This window comes from Capricornis sumatraensis, chromosome 23, assembly GCF_032405125.1.
Source record: "Capricornis sumatraensis isolate serow.1 chromosome 23, serow.2, whole genome shotgun sequence".
NCBI classification, from domain to species: Eukaryota; Metazoa; Chordata; class Mammalia; order Artiodactyla; family Bovidae; genus Capricornis; species Capricornis sumatraensis.
Genome location: NC_091091.1, coordinates 37,365,063 through 37,381,757, shown reverse-complemented (window position 1 = coordinate 37,381,757; position 16,695 = coordinate 37,365,063). Strand labels below are relative to the sequence as shown.

General features: G+C 40.0%; 1 protein-coding gene across 1 annotated transcript in view; it reads left to right on the top strand.

The window, feature by feature from the left end:
• Positions 1-14,477, top strand: part of SHTN1 (shootin 1) — a 111,444-nt gene extending 96,967 nt beyond the window's left edge. The window contains exon 17 of the mRNA XM_068961413.1: positions 12,726-14,477. Within this exon, the coding sequence (XP_068817514.1) occupies positions 12,726-12,936 (211 nt within the window). The 3' untranslated portion in view covers positions 12,937-14,477. The remainder of the gene's footprint in view (positions 1-12,725) is intronic.
• Positions 14,478-16,695: the final 2,218 nt, after the last annotated feature.

Genomic DNA, 16,695 nt, shown 5'->3' with positions numbered 1-16,695 from the left:
GCATCAAGCTCTTCCCAGAAAGTTTATTTTCCTTTTAATAAATCCCTAAAATTATATGTGGGTGTTCCAAATAACTGAGTAAGTCCTGTTTGGTAAATTGTAGAGACAGAGATACATGGGTTTATTTCTTAGGGACTTAGGAAATGGCAGGAGACACCTTTGATACTTCGTTGTAAGAATTAATTAACATTCTTATCACCAGCCTACACAAGCAAGTTTTTTTGTTTGTTTTTCTGAAGAAAAATGAAAAAGAAGATAATCGGGACTTGGAGAAATCTAATTGTTTCTATTTTTCCTTTAATAATAGCTTTAGGAATATCTGTGTCCTCTTAATTATTTCTAATAAGTATGTGTATGTGTGCCAAGTCGCTTCAGTCGTGTCCAACTCTTTGTCACGCCGTGGACTGTAGCCCTCTAGGTTCCTCTGTCCATGAGATTCTCCAGGCAAGAATACTGGAGTGGGTTGCCATGTCCTCTTCCAGGGAATCTTCTCAACCCAGGGATCAAACCTGAAATGTGTCCTGCATTGGCAGGCAGGTTCTTTACCACTAGCACCACCTTGGAAGCCCAATAAGTATGTACTATCTGGTAATAATATCTTAAATCTAACAGTGAATTTGAATTTCATTAATTCTGATTAGTAATTGTTCAGACAGGAATTATGTTTATAATCTCCATTTATACTATGAAAGGTAAGGAGCTGGCCAACCAAATGAAGAGTATAAGCTTTATTTTTGCTCTCACACTCTCTGCAGCTGATCCAGAGTAAACTGACTGTGTTAAAATAGAGTAAGACTCATTGATTCAAGCTAATCAATGGCCATGTTGGTCAATATAAAATAGGGAAAATTCCAAATTACAGAATTTTTAAAAGATAACTTTCATTATTTTTGATAGCCACAGTACCTGGAAATAAACTGAATGTTGCACAGGGTCAAATGAACAAGAATGATTTGTATTTTCATCAGTAAAAGCCTGTACAGTGGGCAAGGAGTAACAAGGAAGCACAGTGTGGTCAGGTTCATAAACCAGTGTTTTCTCACATATGCTCAGGGTGGCAAGTAGCTTCGAATTATTTCCAGAATGCCAGCTCTACAATGATATCTTGGGTTTGCTAGCTATATTATCTTTATGGCCTCAGGCAAGTTATTTAACCAGTGACTGGTTCCTCACGTGGATGATGAGGGTAACCTTGTAGGGTTGTCATGTAAATTAAATAATAATGAAAAGTATTTCAACAAATTCCTTTTCTATCTTAATTATAATGCTGGGCTATTACTGGATGATCAGAGACAAAAGTTAGAGTTGAAAGCTTAGATACTGAAGAAGTGAAGTCGCTCAGTCGTGTCTGACTCTTTGCGACCCCGTGGACTGTAGCCTGCCAGGCTCCTCTGTCCATGGGATTCTCCAGGCAAGGATACTGGAGTGGGTTACCATTTCCTTCTCCATTAGATACTGAACACCTGGGTTATTGGCTGGGCCAGGTTTTCTTGGGAAAATCATGTAACTTATTCCGTTTTGTTTTTGTTTTTCTTGTTTAAAATGGAGGCCAGTAGTTGAGGTACTCTCTAGATTCTCTTTCAGATCTAGAACCCCAGTGAGTGAAAGTGTTAGTCGCTCAGTCATGTTTGATTCTTCACAACCCCATGGACTATATGTAGCCCGCCAGGCTCCTCTGTCCATGGAATTCTCCAGGCAAGAATACTGGAGTGGATAGCCATTCCCTTCTCTAGGGGATCTTTCAGACCCAGGGATTGAACCTGGGTCTCCTGAATTGCAGATTCTTTACCCTCTTAGTCACCAGGGAAGCCCAATAATCCCTCACAAATGTGGTTGCTTGATAAAAATGTTCAAAGTTAAGAAAAGAGTTAAGCACATGTTTTCTACTCCTAATATGTCTCTAAACATAGATTTACGGAAAATACACACAAACCTAGAAATGTAAAATAATTTCTGGAAAATTTTAAATTTTCAAACTATATCAAGGGAACTTATAAATCCCAATTGAAATGATTGTTATCCTTCATGGCCAGGATACTCATTCCAGCTCTGTCACTATTGCCCCAAATGCTTTTAGACCTACTTGGACTAGAGATATCTGACCACAGAGGAAGTAAATTGGAAGGTCTTTCCTATCCATTTAATTTGGAGTGGAAAAAGTAGATGAGAAGTAGAGTGCTTTAGAGCTACTCAGCGAGTCCTGTAAGAGAATTAGTGTCAGTGTTCATTTTGGTCAATAAACTATATGATCTATTTTAACCACCACTGTATGTTCAACATGTTCCCAAATGACTTGGCTTTTGCCAGCTGATTCAATATTTGGAAATAGCCATCAGTTTGCCACCATTACAAATGCATTTAAAAAAAATGTGACTCAGACCCATGACATCCAACCACATGTACAGAAAAGTACTGTGCAATACAGACAAATCAAAGCGTGTTTCTTTAGTTAGGTTGACTGGTTCCAAATTTACTTATTCTGGGGCATTGATTAAAGGGTAGCTAGGAAATTAATATTTCAGTGGCAAACATAAATTGAGCAATAAGTAAGAAAATGCAGTACAATACCTAAGTATGGGTAAAGTTGTCTTCCATTTTATCCCGTGAGACACGTTAGCTCTATTATCAACAGAATGGGAAAGCCTGATGTTCTTGATTGACATAAGTGAAGTGAATTGGGAAAACATTTGGGAATGGAAGCTTATAACATTCCATTGTATATGTTGCACCTGTTTTTAGGTTAATGTTTTCTATTAGTCTTCATCAGTATATATTAATATGTATCCATATTATAGCACCATTCATCAGAGAGGAAATGTGCTTAAATTGCTGTAGGCAAGATGTCTGATGGACTTTTCCAGGTAGTACCAGTGGTAAAGAACCCACCTGCCAATGCAGGAGACATAAGAGACGTGGGTCCAGTCCCTGTGTGGGGAAGATCCCCTGGAGGAGGGTCTGATAAGCCACTCCAGTATTCTTGCCTGGAGACTCCCATAGACAGAGGATCCTGGTGGGCTACAGTCCACAGGGTTGGAGAGAGTCGGACACAACTGAAGCAACTTAGCACAGCATAAGATATCCGATGGAGGCTATGAGTAATGGCGCCAGTTTCCAATTTGGAGGTTCAGAGTTTTGGAATTTGCTTCTGTGATGTTTTGTTGTTGTTACTAATGTTTCACTAACATTTATTAAGCCAGTAGTTTCATGTGTTACTTTGATTCTCCCAAAGGTACAGATTGGACATTATCTCCATTTTACAGATAAGAAAACTGAGTTTTAGTGGCATAAATAATTTCCCCAAAATTCTATTCCTGCTCGATAGTTGGGTCAGATTTTATTTGAACCTTTTTCATTCTAACTTCAAAGCCCATGCTTTTGAATGACAGCATATTCATTGAGTGTATTCAGAGCTCTAGGAATGGAAGCGAAGAAAATGACTATAAGGTTTCCCCTATAGGAAGCAGTGTAGTTCATTTGGCCTATGTTACTCACATCCTGCTCCTCTGACCCTTCATACTCTTAGATGGTGTAATCTCTTTTATCTTTCCTCTTCCTAAGGCTAACCTAAACAATTAAAATATCTTTTGCCATGAGAAGAAAATGTTACCCAGTAAAACCAAGAATTCTGAAAAGCAGAGTCCATCTAAATTAGCAATAAGACTTGAAAGAGTTGCTGGAAAGGAATTTGGAAAGAAATTGTTTTAATGTTTTTCATGTCAAATGTCCAGTAAAGGAGCATGCTTCACAAGTAAACTTTGGAAATTAATACATTAGAATACCTGACTTAGCTCCTTTAGTCTTTGGCATAAATTTCATTTGTTGTATCCAAGTCTTTTGTGACCCCATGAACTGTAACCCACCAGGCTCCTCTGACCATGGGATTTTCTGGGCAAGAATATTGGAGTAGATTACCATTTTCTCCTCCAGGGGATCTTCCTGACCCAGAGATTGAACCTGCGTCTCCTGCACTGGCAGGAGGACTCTTTATCACTGAGCCACTAGGGAAGCCCAAGTTTCATTTACAAATTTTTAAATTTATTGACATTTCAAGCATGCTGAAGATTAGTTCATTCCCAGAAGTCAAGTACCTTGAACATATCTGACTGTAACCATTGGATTAGAAAGATGTTTTACTAAATGATAGTGTGATAATACAAAGATGAATCACTGTGAATACTCTTTTTTTCAAAACATACGTTCTACAGCCCCAAATAAATTTCACTGTTGTAGCCACTTCATGCTGTACCTCTGTCAGTCAGTTCCACCTTTGGTCAGTTCCCCGTTAGCTCCTTTGAGTTTGGGCTGTAGTGTCCATTGGTCATCATATTTTGGGACATCTCTTACATATAGAAAGATGGGTAGTTATAAAGAAAGGCAGGACGAATGGGCCAGCAGCATGGAGAAAGAAGTAAGCAGATATTACAAGAGTTCTGCAGCACAATCAGGCAGAGGCCCAGGAGTTTGTTGTGTTTTCGCCATCTTGCCTTTTTGTCTCTGAACAGTCTCATCTTAGAAGTGGCCTTACTTGTCGGTACTGAGCTTTATTCATCTATGTTCACTTTTTCTATTAATAACTTTTAGAAAGGTGAATTTCCTCCTGACAGTTACAATTAAAGTGGTCAACCTCACGGATAATTTTTCATTTCATCCAGTTATATCTAAAACCTTGTTTCACAGGGGAGAACCCAGTTTCTGTTGTAATTGGTGTGATTTGCAGTAATCTCATAGCTGTATCCTCATCTCTTGGCCATTCTCAAAGATGCTTTTAAGCCACAATTGCCAGAGACCCTTCCAGTTAACACTTCTCTAATTCATCATGTTTCTCTTCAGTCCCAGATCTCCCCCAAACTCTAAGCTTTATCAGGCTTTTTAAAATTTCCTTTTTAACCATCAGACAGGTGGCTAGCTTGCCTTTTTTGTTTGGGAGGTCAAAACAGGTCACACTGTGCCCCATAGAAGAATTAAAAAAAAAAAAAAACTAATGTAGCAATTACAGGACTTCAGTTTCAATAGAAAAATGACCGTTTCCAGTGAAGCCATTTTTATTTCAATTTGCATTTAATTTCTAGATCTATGGTATCTCTAAATACATGTGACTTTTGGCCCCACACAGATTTATTTTTGTGAGAGTTCATCTTGTTTGAGCCATTAACTGACTACCAAAGTATAGTTGATAAAAGATAAATTTTAGATGTCTGATGGTTAATATAATCAGTCAAATGTTTCTATGAAAGAAAATCTAATTGCCATTTCTGGGTTTGAATTAAAAGATTGATTGACTTTTAAGTAGTCTCTCTTCAGGGTTTTCCCCATTATTTCCAGTGTGAAACTGATGTAGAAAAATGAAATTGCTCTTTTGCATTGGAGCTGCAGAATTTCAGCTTTTGAAATATGTTGCCAAATAGAAATTAAGATTCTCAACTCATTTTTAGGGAAGCTTGGCATAAAATTGTCTCAGATCTCACCTGGAAGTTAACTTGGTTGGTCATACAGCTATTTCTTTCAAGTCAACATTTTGTTCAGATAGAATAAAGCCAAGTTCTTTTAGTCCTTGTGGTGGACAGAGTGCATTTTTTTTTTTTCCTATTACTCCCATCGCCCCCCTCCCACCTCTTTTCTTTCCTTGTGTGTGTGTGTGTGTGTGTTTGCTTGTGTGGTGCGGAGCAGAGAAAGGAGGGCACCTTCCGTGTACTTAGTAAACGTTTATTTCTGAGAAGAGATGACTAGCTAGCAGAATGAACTGCATGGACGTCACTGCTTAATCTGATGCTCTTATACAATTAAAGGATTTGCTGTGCTCTCCACTGTAATCTTAGTACCCCTGAATTGTGTACGGACACTGCAGGAAACAGCTCTGCTCAGCTAAGCACTACGACAAAGGTTCTCCGTGTGTGCCTGCACATGGACAATTAAGTTTTAACAACAAAATTAGCGGAACAACTGGATGTTCTGGAAGTTGAGATTGCCTCACTCAGCCCCCTCCGTAGGAGTTTTCCTGTGGGCTGCCCAGAAGACCCGCCTGTCGGTTTTGTCTCACAGGTGTTCCGAGTTGCTCCGCAGACAGCAAATGCTTCCAGATTAATTGTTGAGGCTCTGTTATACCCAGTGCTAAAATTCTATTGAGTAAATCTCAGAATAACTGTTAAAAATACAGCTGAGCAATTCTCAGTTCTCTCAAAGAATGAATTGCCTTGTAACATTTGCCTCCCGTTGCCAACACCTATGATTTTTAGAAACTTAGCGTAAAGTATATCGTTTCGGCATGGAGAGCCAAATTGCTTTTGGTGCTTTGTCATTTATTTTAAACCTCTCTTAGCAGTCTCTGCCGTATTTGTGTTTCCTGTTATTTTTATATAGTGGAGTAGTGGAGACTTAAAATCTGTTCAAATAGAAGTTCTGGCTAAAAGTTAAGTGTAGTTTCAGATCTGAGGATAAATTGATTTAACTTCTGAAACCTGATAAATGCTTTTCATCTGATATATATTTTGTCATATAACTATATGAAAAGTAGCACACTGAATTCTTCACAACTTACAATCTTAAAAGAGAGTATAAAGTATTTAATATAAAGAAAAGCCTCTTAAACTTTAAAAATATTTTTCTGAAAATTACGAATGAAAATATAAACATTTTGTGCATGACAGCTTTCTTGAGGTGCCCGTGTTATAGATGGTGGCTCTGGTGGAAGACTATGTCCCTTAAAATTTCTTTTTTAGATAGCATTCACATTTCATAGCTGAGATCTCAGTGAATTGTCCATGGTGACTTAAGTTGTACAAAATTACAAAAATCTTTATAAGTAGCCCCCAAAAGTGTCATACACATTTACAAAAAGAATCTTTGCCTGAGCTACAATCAGTCTTAGCTCATCCTTTATCATTGATTTTGCTGGTGAGAATGGTCCAGTTTCCTGGCCTCCCTGGGCCAGTGTATTTGGAATCTATAAATGCGCAGAGCCCAGCTTACACTGGAGGAATAAAAGAACTGGAACAAGGCTTCGTAGCGTTCACTGTGGTCTGGGAGATAACCTGTGCGTTGAGAAGCTATGCTGCAGTTACTCCACCAAAGAAGCTGGCTCAACATGGACACAGAAGTCTTTGCCCAGCCATTGTTGACCTCTGTTAAAAAGGGATTCTTGTTAATCCTGATGGCAAATTGGCATCCAGAAGGCAATGTCAGATTTTCAACCAAGTGTGGCAGTATTCTGCTGCTTAACAATATTTATCTTTCATAATTTAAAACTATATCTATTTACCCCTCAAACAGAAGCTGACCCAAATTGGCCAATTAATTTATTCTTTGAGCTTAAATGCAGTTTCAAAAAGTACACAAAGCCAAAAGGAATTAGTTTCATTCTTACCGTCACGATGTTTACAAGTAGTAGAATGAGCAATAATATAGAAAGTTTCATCTCTTGTTTGAAACTCGATTCAGGGAGATTTTGAACCAGTGTGTGAAAATGCCCTGAAAGACAGGACGTCTAAGAGAAACAAAACTTCCTCTGGTTGCAATGCCACTGCTCTTCACTGCTGCAGCAACTCTGTAAGGGGCTTGGGGATGGGCTGGCGTGGGGGCGGGCAGCAAGACTTCTTATTTTTACACAAGGGAAAATATAAAACTGACTTCCTTTTTGAAGTTTTCCCCGGAAACTACTTTATAAAGACACATTTAAATCTTTCCGTTTTCTGTCCTTGAAGGTGGTAAATACGATTGCAGCTTTACCCGTTTTTATTGTAAATGAAGCAGAGTTCAGACCGTCCGGCTGTGCGTCATCTGTTGGATGGCTGCCACCAACTAATGCAGGCGTCCCACTGGGAGACCAGAGAAGAACTATACTTTGATTCACCAGATTGTGTTAAATAGTCCAGCTGTTGCGATTTGAAAGATAGTTACCTCAGAAGTGAAATAGAAATGAACTTGGCATTTATGCCTCAAACCGTTTTTATACTGTTTGGCAATCAGCTTTTCAGAGGTAGCATTTTATAAAATAACTCTCGCCGCTTAAAAGTTTCGTTCACTGTAATGTTCAAAATGTCCCACCTTTATATTATCAGTAAAATTAAGCTTGAGTGATATGCAAAATTTGCATGAAATAAGCATTTTACCCCCTTCATTTCATGAGCTTTGATTGTATTCAATTGAGCTCGGAACCATGTCTATTAGGGCTCTTTGGGGGCATTAGTTAATTTGAATTGAAGCCGAAATGTTAGCTAGAATGTTGTTGAATATAATTGGAACGTGGAAAGTTGATTTTGAATGAAATTTCATTGAATGCAAACAATGATGTGCTTTTTTAAGAATTAGAAAGCTGCACTTTCGTCTCTTGTAACACAGTCTGAGAAATCACTGAGTCCCTTTATTATAAAGTTCAATTTTGGGCATTACCGTTTGCAATTGTTCTGATTCTTCTGGTACCAGTACCAGCTGGAGTCAGGTTTTCCCTTTTACTAGCTAGTGGCCCCATCTGCCCCGGCCTCACCTTCTGGCCCTCTTGCAGGGAGGGAAAAGTAACTGCTTTCTAAAAGGGCAACCAAGTAGTGTTGAGTTGGCCAAAAAGTTCATTTGAAATCCCAAATGAATTTTTTGGCCTGCCCAATACTTGGGCATTAGGCTTCATAGAGTGGCATAGATTAGTATATTTTCTCCTAGCTTTTATTTTGCTTTCTGGTTTTTCTTTTTGTCTTGGAATAGCACTTAACAAATGATTGAAAATGACTCACAAAAACACCTATTTGAATGGATCAAAAAATCACTGCTACTCTGTTGTGGTAAGAAAAAAAATACTTGACAGGAAGTCAAGATGCCACAATGTTAATCCTTATCTGCTATTAACAAATTGTGTGCCCACACAAGCATTTAACTCACTGTTCTTTGGTGTCTTCACCTGACAAATGAGAAGGATGCACTAGTTCATGTCAGTAATCCCTCTCAGCCTGAACAGTCCATGATTTGAGTCTTCATGTCAGCTCTAAAATTTAAGCTTTGCTTGGAGATTTTGCAGCTTACAGGAGAAGGTCTGCCATCCTCTTTATGAATACTGACTTTAATTCCTTATTTGGGATCATTGCTTTTAGATGAATTAAAGTAGAAAAACTGAACCAAACAATGGTATACTGCAGTTCCTATTGGATTGTTGTATTTGAGCACCTGGGATTTTTCACCTTGGGGAGAAGCTTCAGTTTAACCTTCTAGAACCTGCCACCGTGGCTGCCTAGTGCAGGAGCCTGGGTTCTGGGTACCATCACTGTGGGGCTTTCTGGCTCCTCCTATAAGATCAGACTGGAGGTACGATGAGGCCCCTTATTCCAGAAGGAGCCCTGGGCAGCTCCCCTGTGGGAACCAGGAATGGACTTAATGATGTCAAACCCGGAAGAGCTAGGTTTAAGTCACAAAGGAAAAAAAAAACAAACAAGGGATAACTCCAAAGGATGAATTTCATATTTATAGATCGGAAAGATGCAGGTGAAAACAAGGATTTAGAAAGAATCTGTAAACATACCAGAATTAGCTTGTGGCATCATCATCATATTTTTAGAAGATGCCTTTGGTAAAAAGTTACGTGATATTGTGGGAGAATCAGGAACAGGGAGATAGGAACTTCTGATTCTTGTCTTAGCTCTGCCACCAATAAGCTGTATGTTTTAGGTCTTGCCCCTCCCCTCTCCAAACCTCATTTTCCTTATCTGAAAAAGAACCAGCTGGGCTAGATGATTGCCATAGTCCCTTTTAGCTTCAACCCTTTGGAATTCCAAGCCAGTGGTCGTTATCTTTAAGAAACTAGTTAACTCTGATTCTCAACACATGGATTCAAAGTTTTCCACTGTGCCAAGTTCAGTGATAAGCAAAGGAGTTCTCAAATTGGAGTCTACACGTGACTTAATAATAGGTTAATCTATTATTGAGAAGCTTACTTGAGGAAAGAACAGCAATTCTCTGGACTGAGACAATTCCAGGAAAATTGCAGCCTGGCCATACAGAGTTTCTGAACTTTCAGTTGAGTCAACATCATTTGTTGCTGTTGTGGAGCCCCAAGAGCACTTCCTGGAAGTTTTCAGCCTCCAGCTGATGAAGAAAGCATTTTTAGGATACGTTCACCACCCCTTCACCTGCAGACACATGTGGGCATGAAAACATCCATGGTAGTTCTACAAAAGTGATGAATGAAGGTCAGTATGGGTTGATGGAAATTGCTCACCTGGAATGAGATTGATATCTCCATTGCATGTGTCGAGCAGACTGGCCAGCTTATCTGGTCTAAGCCAGCAGTGGGCTTAGACCCAGTGTCGCGGAACCAGACTGGGGACTTGACTGGCAGATTTTATGTGACTTTGACTGTAACAGTTTAGCTAGGCTGGAACTTCATTTTCTAGAATTCCCTTGAATTCTCTTACCCATTTGTTTCCAGGTTAGGCTTCACCACAAGAGAAATTGGCATGAGATTTAGAAAGTGGAAGTGACATAATAGTCTTTTTTTTTTTTAATGCTCTGAAAGTGTGTGTAGGGCAGGTGCTTTTACTGCTCATGCGCATTGTCACCTAGTTGGCGTGTGGCACAGCTGCCCCCATCTCCCCTTCTAGCTTCCCCAGATCTTGGGCCAGATGCATGTGTGAATCCATGTGGAAGGGCTCCAGGTTTACCCTGAAGCTCACCTGCATCATCAGGAATTGGGGATTGTGAAAGAGATGGGGCTCTTGTTTGTCCTCCGCTTCTTGCTGCTTCTCACCTGCAAATGACGTGCTGATTTCAGGCCCAGTATCATACACAGACTCACGTAGACTGCCTGACTGGCTCTCTCCATTGCCTGAGGTCTAACCTGTCATGAATCCTTATGCCTTTCATGGTGGTTCTGCTTCTCCGACCATGGGTTCGGGCTTTCAGGTGTTCCCTGGGTCAGAGAAAGTCAAGCCAGATACCACTGGGGTAAATTCATCCCATGGTGATTGCCAGAACACAGTAACAGATATCTTGAGAAGTGGATCTTTGGCCACAGTAGGTGGGCAGTGTCAGAGCTGTCTGCTAATGAAAAGGGTGTTGCCAGCTTCAGGCAAAAATAAAGGAATCTGTCCTCACTACAGCGTAACTTTCCTCTCAAGCCTCTGGTCATCTCTCTGCTTTTACTCCTCCAAAGAAGACAGTTACGTGCTAGTTACTTATTGATGATAATCAAGTCATACAGTATAACTGGAAAGCCCTATAGTGGTTTTCAAACATCTGGACAGATCTCATAGTGCTAGGTGATAAAACCGTGGTCCCTGGGTTGGAGTTTTGTTACCTGTGGCTGGATCGTGCAGGCCACTTTGTCTCAACAGTTGATGATTTGTTCTTGTTGCTTTTGCTGTACAATAGAGGTATCCAGACCTGCTCACACAAAAGCCTTGGTTTCTGAGCATTCATTCTGAGCCTTTCACGCACAGTAGTTCATTAGTATTCGCTCATTTGTTTACTCCACAAATGGGTCTGCTCTGGGTACTGGCGTATAACTATGAACAAAGCTAAACAGTCCAACTCACGGATGCTTACATTTTACTTAAAGAGACAGACATTTAACAACCAGTTATTTCACTGTAACTATGGTAAGTCCCAACAAGGGAGAAGTATGAGGCAGTAAGAGAGTGTCAACCAGCAGGTCTGACCTCGGGGTCAGGGAATAATAGACATCAGCTGATCAGGGAGACTAGTAGAGCAGTGGGGAGACCTGGCCCGCAGTTCGTCAGTGCTCATCCTGACATCCAGAGGTGGACCTGGGACAGAGGTGTGCTGGGTCATGGGTAACATCCTAGCAACCACCAGGAAAACCAGATAAGCCTGAATAGCCTCTGCCCTGCCTACAACACACCCCTCAACCTCCAGGCATCAGATTAGCAGTCCAGCTCCTCCAGATGGTTGCTGCTGTCCTGTCTTCTGAGAGGACTAGGTGCCCACAGCCTAATCTCCTGACACGTGGCAAGAGAAGAGCGTTTCAGGACATCTCCATTTCCACAAGGAAATTATTGCCTATTTAGCTGGAGAAGCAGTAACTTCTTACATCAGAAGAGAAGAGAGGAAACCTCGGTGGAAAAAGAAACTGCCATTTGAAATTCAATAAGAAATTTCTCAAATGTGATTCTCCGTTTTAGAAAAAGTGGTAACTTGGCATTTCAGCTGACTCTCTAGATTCTCCCATCCGCCCTCATTCCTCCCCAGGTCTGACCAGAATCGTTCCTGCCAGCAAACTGCAGCAGCTGGCACGTCTCTCAGCTGCCCATGGGGGTGGTGGTGATTTATTTCCCTCCTCCACGCAGTCTCCTCAGAGCGAGTCTGCAACTCCATGTGCCCTGGGCATACACGGGAGGGACTCGCTGCCTCCTTCCAGCTAAGCAGAGGTGGGGCAGGAGTCGGGGGCAGCAGGCAGTGGGGCGGTATGCGCAGAGGACCTGTGAGCTTTGTGCTTCTATGAGCAGAGTATGCGATTAAGCAGGTAGGTGCCTTTGGCTTTTTAACACTTCCGCAGTTAATTGCTCTGACTTTTTCCGCCTTTCTCCTGGCCTTGTGTTCCTAATATGTAATCTAATAGCTTTTTTTTTTTTTTTTAATGGCTGGCACCTCAAAGACCACTTTTTGCATGTTGATTAGACTTAGAATGTTTTGGGTTTTTTGCTCCTCTGAATCCAGAAATACGGAAAGATCAATGCTTTCTCTCTCTGCTTTTAATGTTTTGTTTGTTTGTTTAACTGTTCACCCCCTAGGCCTCCCAGTAACACTGGATACCGGAAACAATACATTGGCAGTGGAAAACAAGCCAAACCGGTTGTAGTTTTAGATCCTGTTTCCACACACGAACCTCAAACCAAAGCCCAGGTCGCTGAGAAAGATCCAGCTCAACACAAGGATGATGACGTTGAAACTAAACCAGGATACAAACAGAGAGAGAGAGACACCAGCAGCTCCAACTGCTAATCCGTAAACCGAAGGCTGGCACGTTCGGAAGTCCTTTTGTAATGAGCACATGATTAGTTTTGGTGTATTGGCAAGAGCTATAGACATTCTGTTCTTGTCACTGTATTCAGAATATAGGTTCTTTTCTGATGTCACTTTTGTAAGTAGTTCACCTATAAATATATAAGTAAGCTATTTAGCAAAATACACATTCTTTGTAGCTTTTTTTTTAATGTTTATAGGGATAAGATTTTTTTCTAATTACTGTATTAAATGTGACTTCTTTTAGAAGATAACAAAAAATTCAGATGTTATCTTCTTAGGTAATGTGCATACCGCTAATCAAATGTAATGATGAAAGGTTGCAGCACTTATGTATAATTGGATAAACAGAACTGACTAGCTTAATAAGGTGATTTAAAAAAAAAAACCCAGAGAAGCTTCTGTTTTGCGTATCTGCTCCTTTTTTTTTCTTTTTTTGATGGAGAAACTTCAGTAGCATGGAAATTGTTAGGCACTGTGATATACAAATTACTTGCTAGGATATACTGAGATAAGCTTAAAATTTCGGGAGCTGATGTCAAGCTAGCAGTCTCATACTCAGTGTTAATTACACACATTATTAACTATGGGATGATTGTGTCCAAAGACTTGAGAGTGGCCTGAATGCAGAATTGAGGTGAAGTCCAAAGCTTGAATTTAATAGAGTATTATCTTGGTAAACAGTGTGTTCAGTGCTATGAGTCAGTTGTGTTTTCTCATGTACTCATGTGGCACAAGTACCATATTTTATCACAGTTCTTACGTACAGTGAAGATAAGTGACAAGCATACAGTTTCTTGCTTCACTGCTGTTTCACATTACACAAGTTTGTTGTTTTGTTTTGTTTGTAAAGAAATTAGGTGATAGTCTCTAAAAATACAAAGTTTCCATCTACCACAGTGAATAAAGAAATGTAATCAGGGATTAAAAAAAAAAGACTTATGCAGCTTTTCAAAGTTGATTGTTTCAAAATTGGTGTTTATTTAAAATAAGTGGTAATGTACTTGAATGCATTTTCTTATGACAATGATTCCGTAATGGTAATTTTACTATTAAAGAAAGTGAAAGGGTTAGTTTTGTTAGCATAGCTCAGCATGAAGCTGTCAGGTGTTTCTCACCTAAGGGCGGAAGAAAATGATAGTAATAATTGCAGTAGTTGTATTTTATTTTTGCACGTATGCTAAACATAGGCTTGAAAAGGTGGTTAGGCAGGTAAATGTACTTCCTAAATTTGGAGATAATTATCCTTCTGTAGGTTCGTTATGCTTGGCTGTTTCCATGTTTCTTCCAGTGATGTTTTTATAGTTACTTATCAGTTTACTCATAGGGAATTAAAATGTAAGGCTTTTCAACTGTGACTTCCCCTGATTGAACAATACTGCTGTATGATATACAAATTACAGACGGCATTAATTCACTGAAATAAGGTCTGTTATGCTGTGATTTGAACTCTCCTCAGCACATTTATTAAAAAGCACCAATAGTTTCCCACTAAAGGTCACTTGTGGTTATTGATATTTTTCGTTTACTTCCCCAAACTTGACATCCTTTAATAAAAACATTGTATAAGACTTGATAAGTTTAGTAATTTTTAATAATCCACAAAATGATTTCTTTTGAGGAATTTTATGCTACGTTTCTTCCTGCTTTCCCCATTCCTGTGTATATTGTCAGTCTGCTGGCATGTCTCAAAGGTATTTACTAATTCAAAATTCTGTACATATGTAATTCCATCTCTCATCACACACCCTTTCCAGGGTAAAGACTCAGTCATCTGGCGAAATGTGTTAGCTGGACCAGGCAACATTTAGTCATTGGTATTCTGAAAGGGTTCTTACTTTTTCTGAGCTGCTTATTCCTTCACCATGATCACAAAGTATTTAAAATTACTTTGATAAAATTAATTCTAGTACCTTTTTGTAGCTGAGCTAGTCTCATATAAACTCACATCCACTGGTTTCAGCACTTGGTCATTCCTGTGGAAATTCCTGTGGTGTTAACAGGGCTAAAACCATGCAACCTTGATTGGCCTGAGTAAAAACAATGGACGTTTTGGCTCTGACTCTATGTAGCTTCAGTTGTGTCTGACTCTGCAACCCCTGTGGACTGTAGCCTGCCAGGCTCCTCTGTCCATGAGATTTCCCAGGCAAGAATAATGAAGTGGGTTGCCATTTCCTTCTCCAGAGGATCTTCCCAACCCAGGGATCAAACCTGGGTCTCCCACATGGCAGGCGGATTCTTTACTGTCTTCAGACTACTCACCAGTAATTCCTCCTTCCTTACCTTTTTTGTTAACAGTAAAATGTCTATTAGAAATGGAGTAGGGCAGGTAAAGATTACTGTTCATTATCCTTCCATGCTATTTTTAGGATATTTGTCAGGTAAATGATAGTCTGTTTCACAGAATGTTAAAAACAAGGCTTGGATGATTTTTATAAATGCACACCATACATGTTTAGGGGCTTCCCTGGTGGCTGGATGGTAAAAAAATCTGCCTGCAATGCATGAGACACAGGTTTGATCCCTGGCTTGAGAAGATCCCCTGGAGAAGAGAATGGCAACCCACTCCAATACATATTTAATCATGGAACAGCTTCAGCTTATGTGGCAATAAGTTGTAGAGAATGGATAAACATCTCTCATCATCATTGACCTTAGGAAGGTCATCAAGCAGCCCTTACTTAAGGACTGGATTTGAAGTTTCTTCCACGCACTAACATTCCCCAGTCCCCCTGCCATTTCCAATAAAGGGTATGATGAGTTTCTTTCATCTCTTTATATGTAATATCTTCAGTTCAGTCATTCAGTCAGGTCTGACTCTTTGCGACCCCATGAACTGCAGCACACCAGGGCTCCCTGTCCATCACCAACTCCTGGAGTTTACGCAAACTCATGTCCATTGGGTCCGTGATATGGTTTATATCTATTACATGTCCTGTAACGTGTGTAGAGAGAGAAAATATATAAGTAGAAACAGTGCTTATCACTCTCAGAAGCTTAAAATGCTAATGTCCATTTGGTGACCCCAAGCCTCAAGTGAGGTCAAGGAGAATAGGGAGTGCTCAGCACTGAAATTAGGGTTGACTTGGTTGAGGTAATAAGTCACCTCTTTGGTTAATTTAATTTAGTTATTCAGTTACTAACTTAGTTGTACATTTTTGTTGTGGCTTCATTCAGTTATAATTTGTATCACAGTTTCAGGGCATACTCTCACATGACCTCCCATATTTCGTGTGTGTGTCGGGGGGGTGTACATGTGCAGAGGCTATGTGAACACTTAACCATTGTTTATTGCTAAGAATCAGGAAAGGCAACCACAATCTCGCACTGTGACACAGCTCTTTCAATTTAAGAGTGATACCAACCAACCCTCCTGCCTTGGGCTCTGAACGAACCTGCCGCGGAGCCTGTTTTAAGTCACTGCTTTGAGAGTAAGGCCTTGGCTCTGCCAAAAGATCATTACATCTCCCTGTTAGTACTCTTCAAACGGAGAGGTCCTTGGCGTGCTTAGAAAAACTTAGAGAATACACCAGAAATCTAAACTTAGCCAACTTTCTCACAGGTCAGTATGTAGCAATTTATGTAGTTTGGGGGGAAAACATGGTAACTGAACAGAGGATTTAAGTCATATAAAGCCACTGGATATTATTATATTTACAGGTCAGTGTTTGAATATGGTTGGTTTTGACTCTCCTCGATCACCCCAAAACCACCTTTCAGAAAAGACAATCTATATGT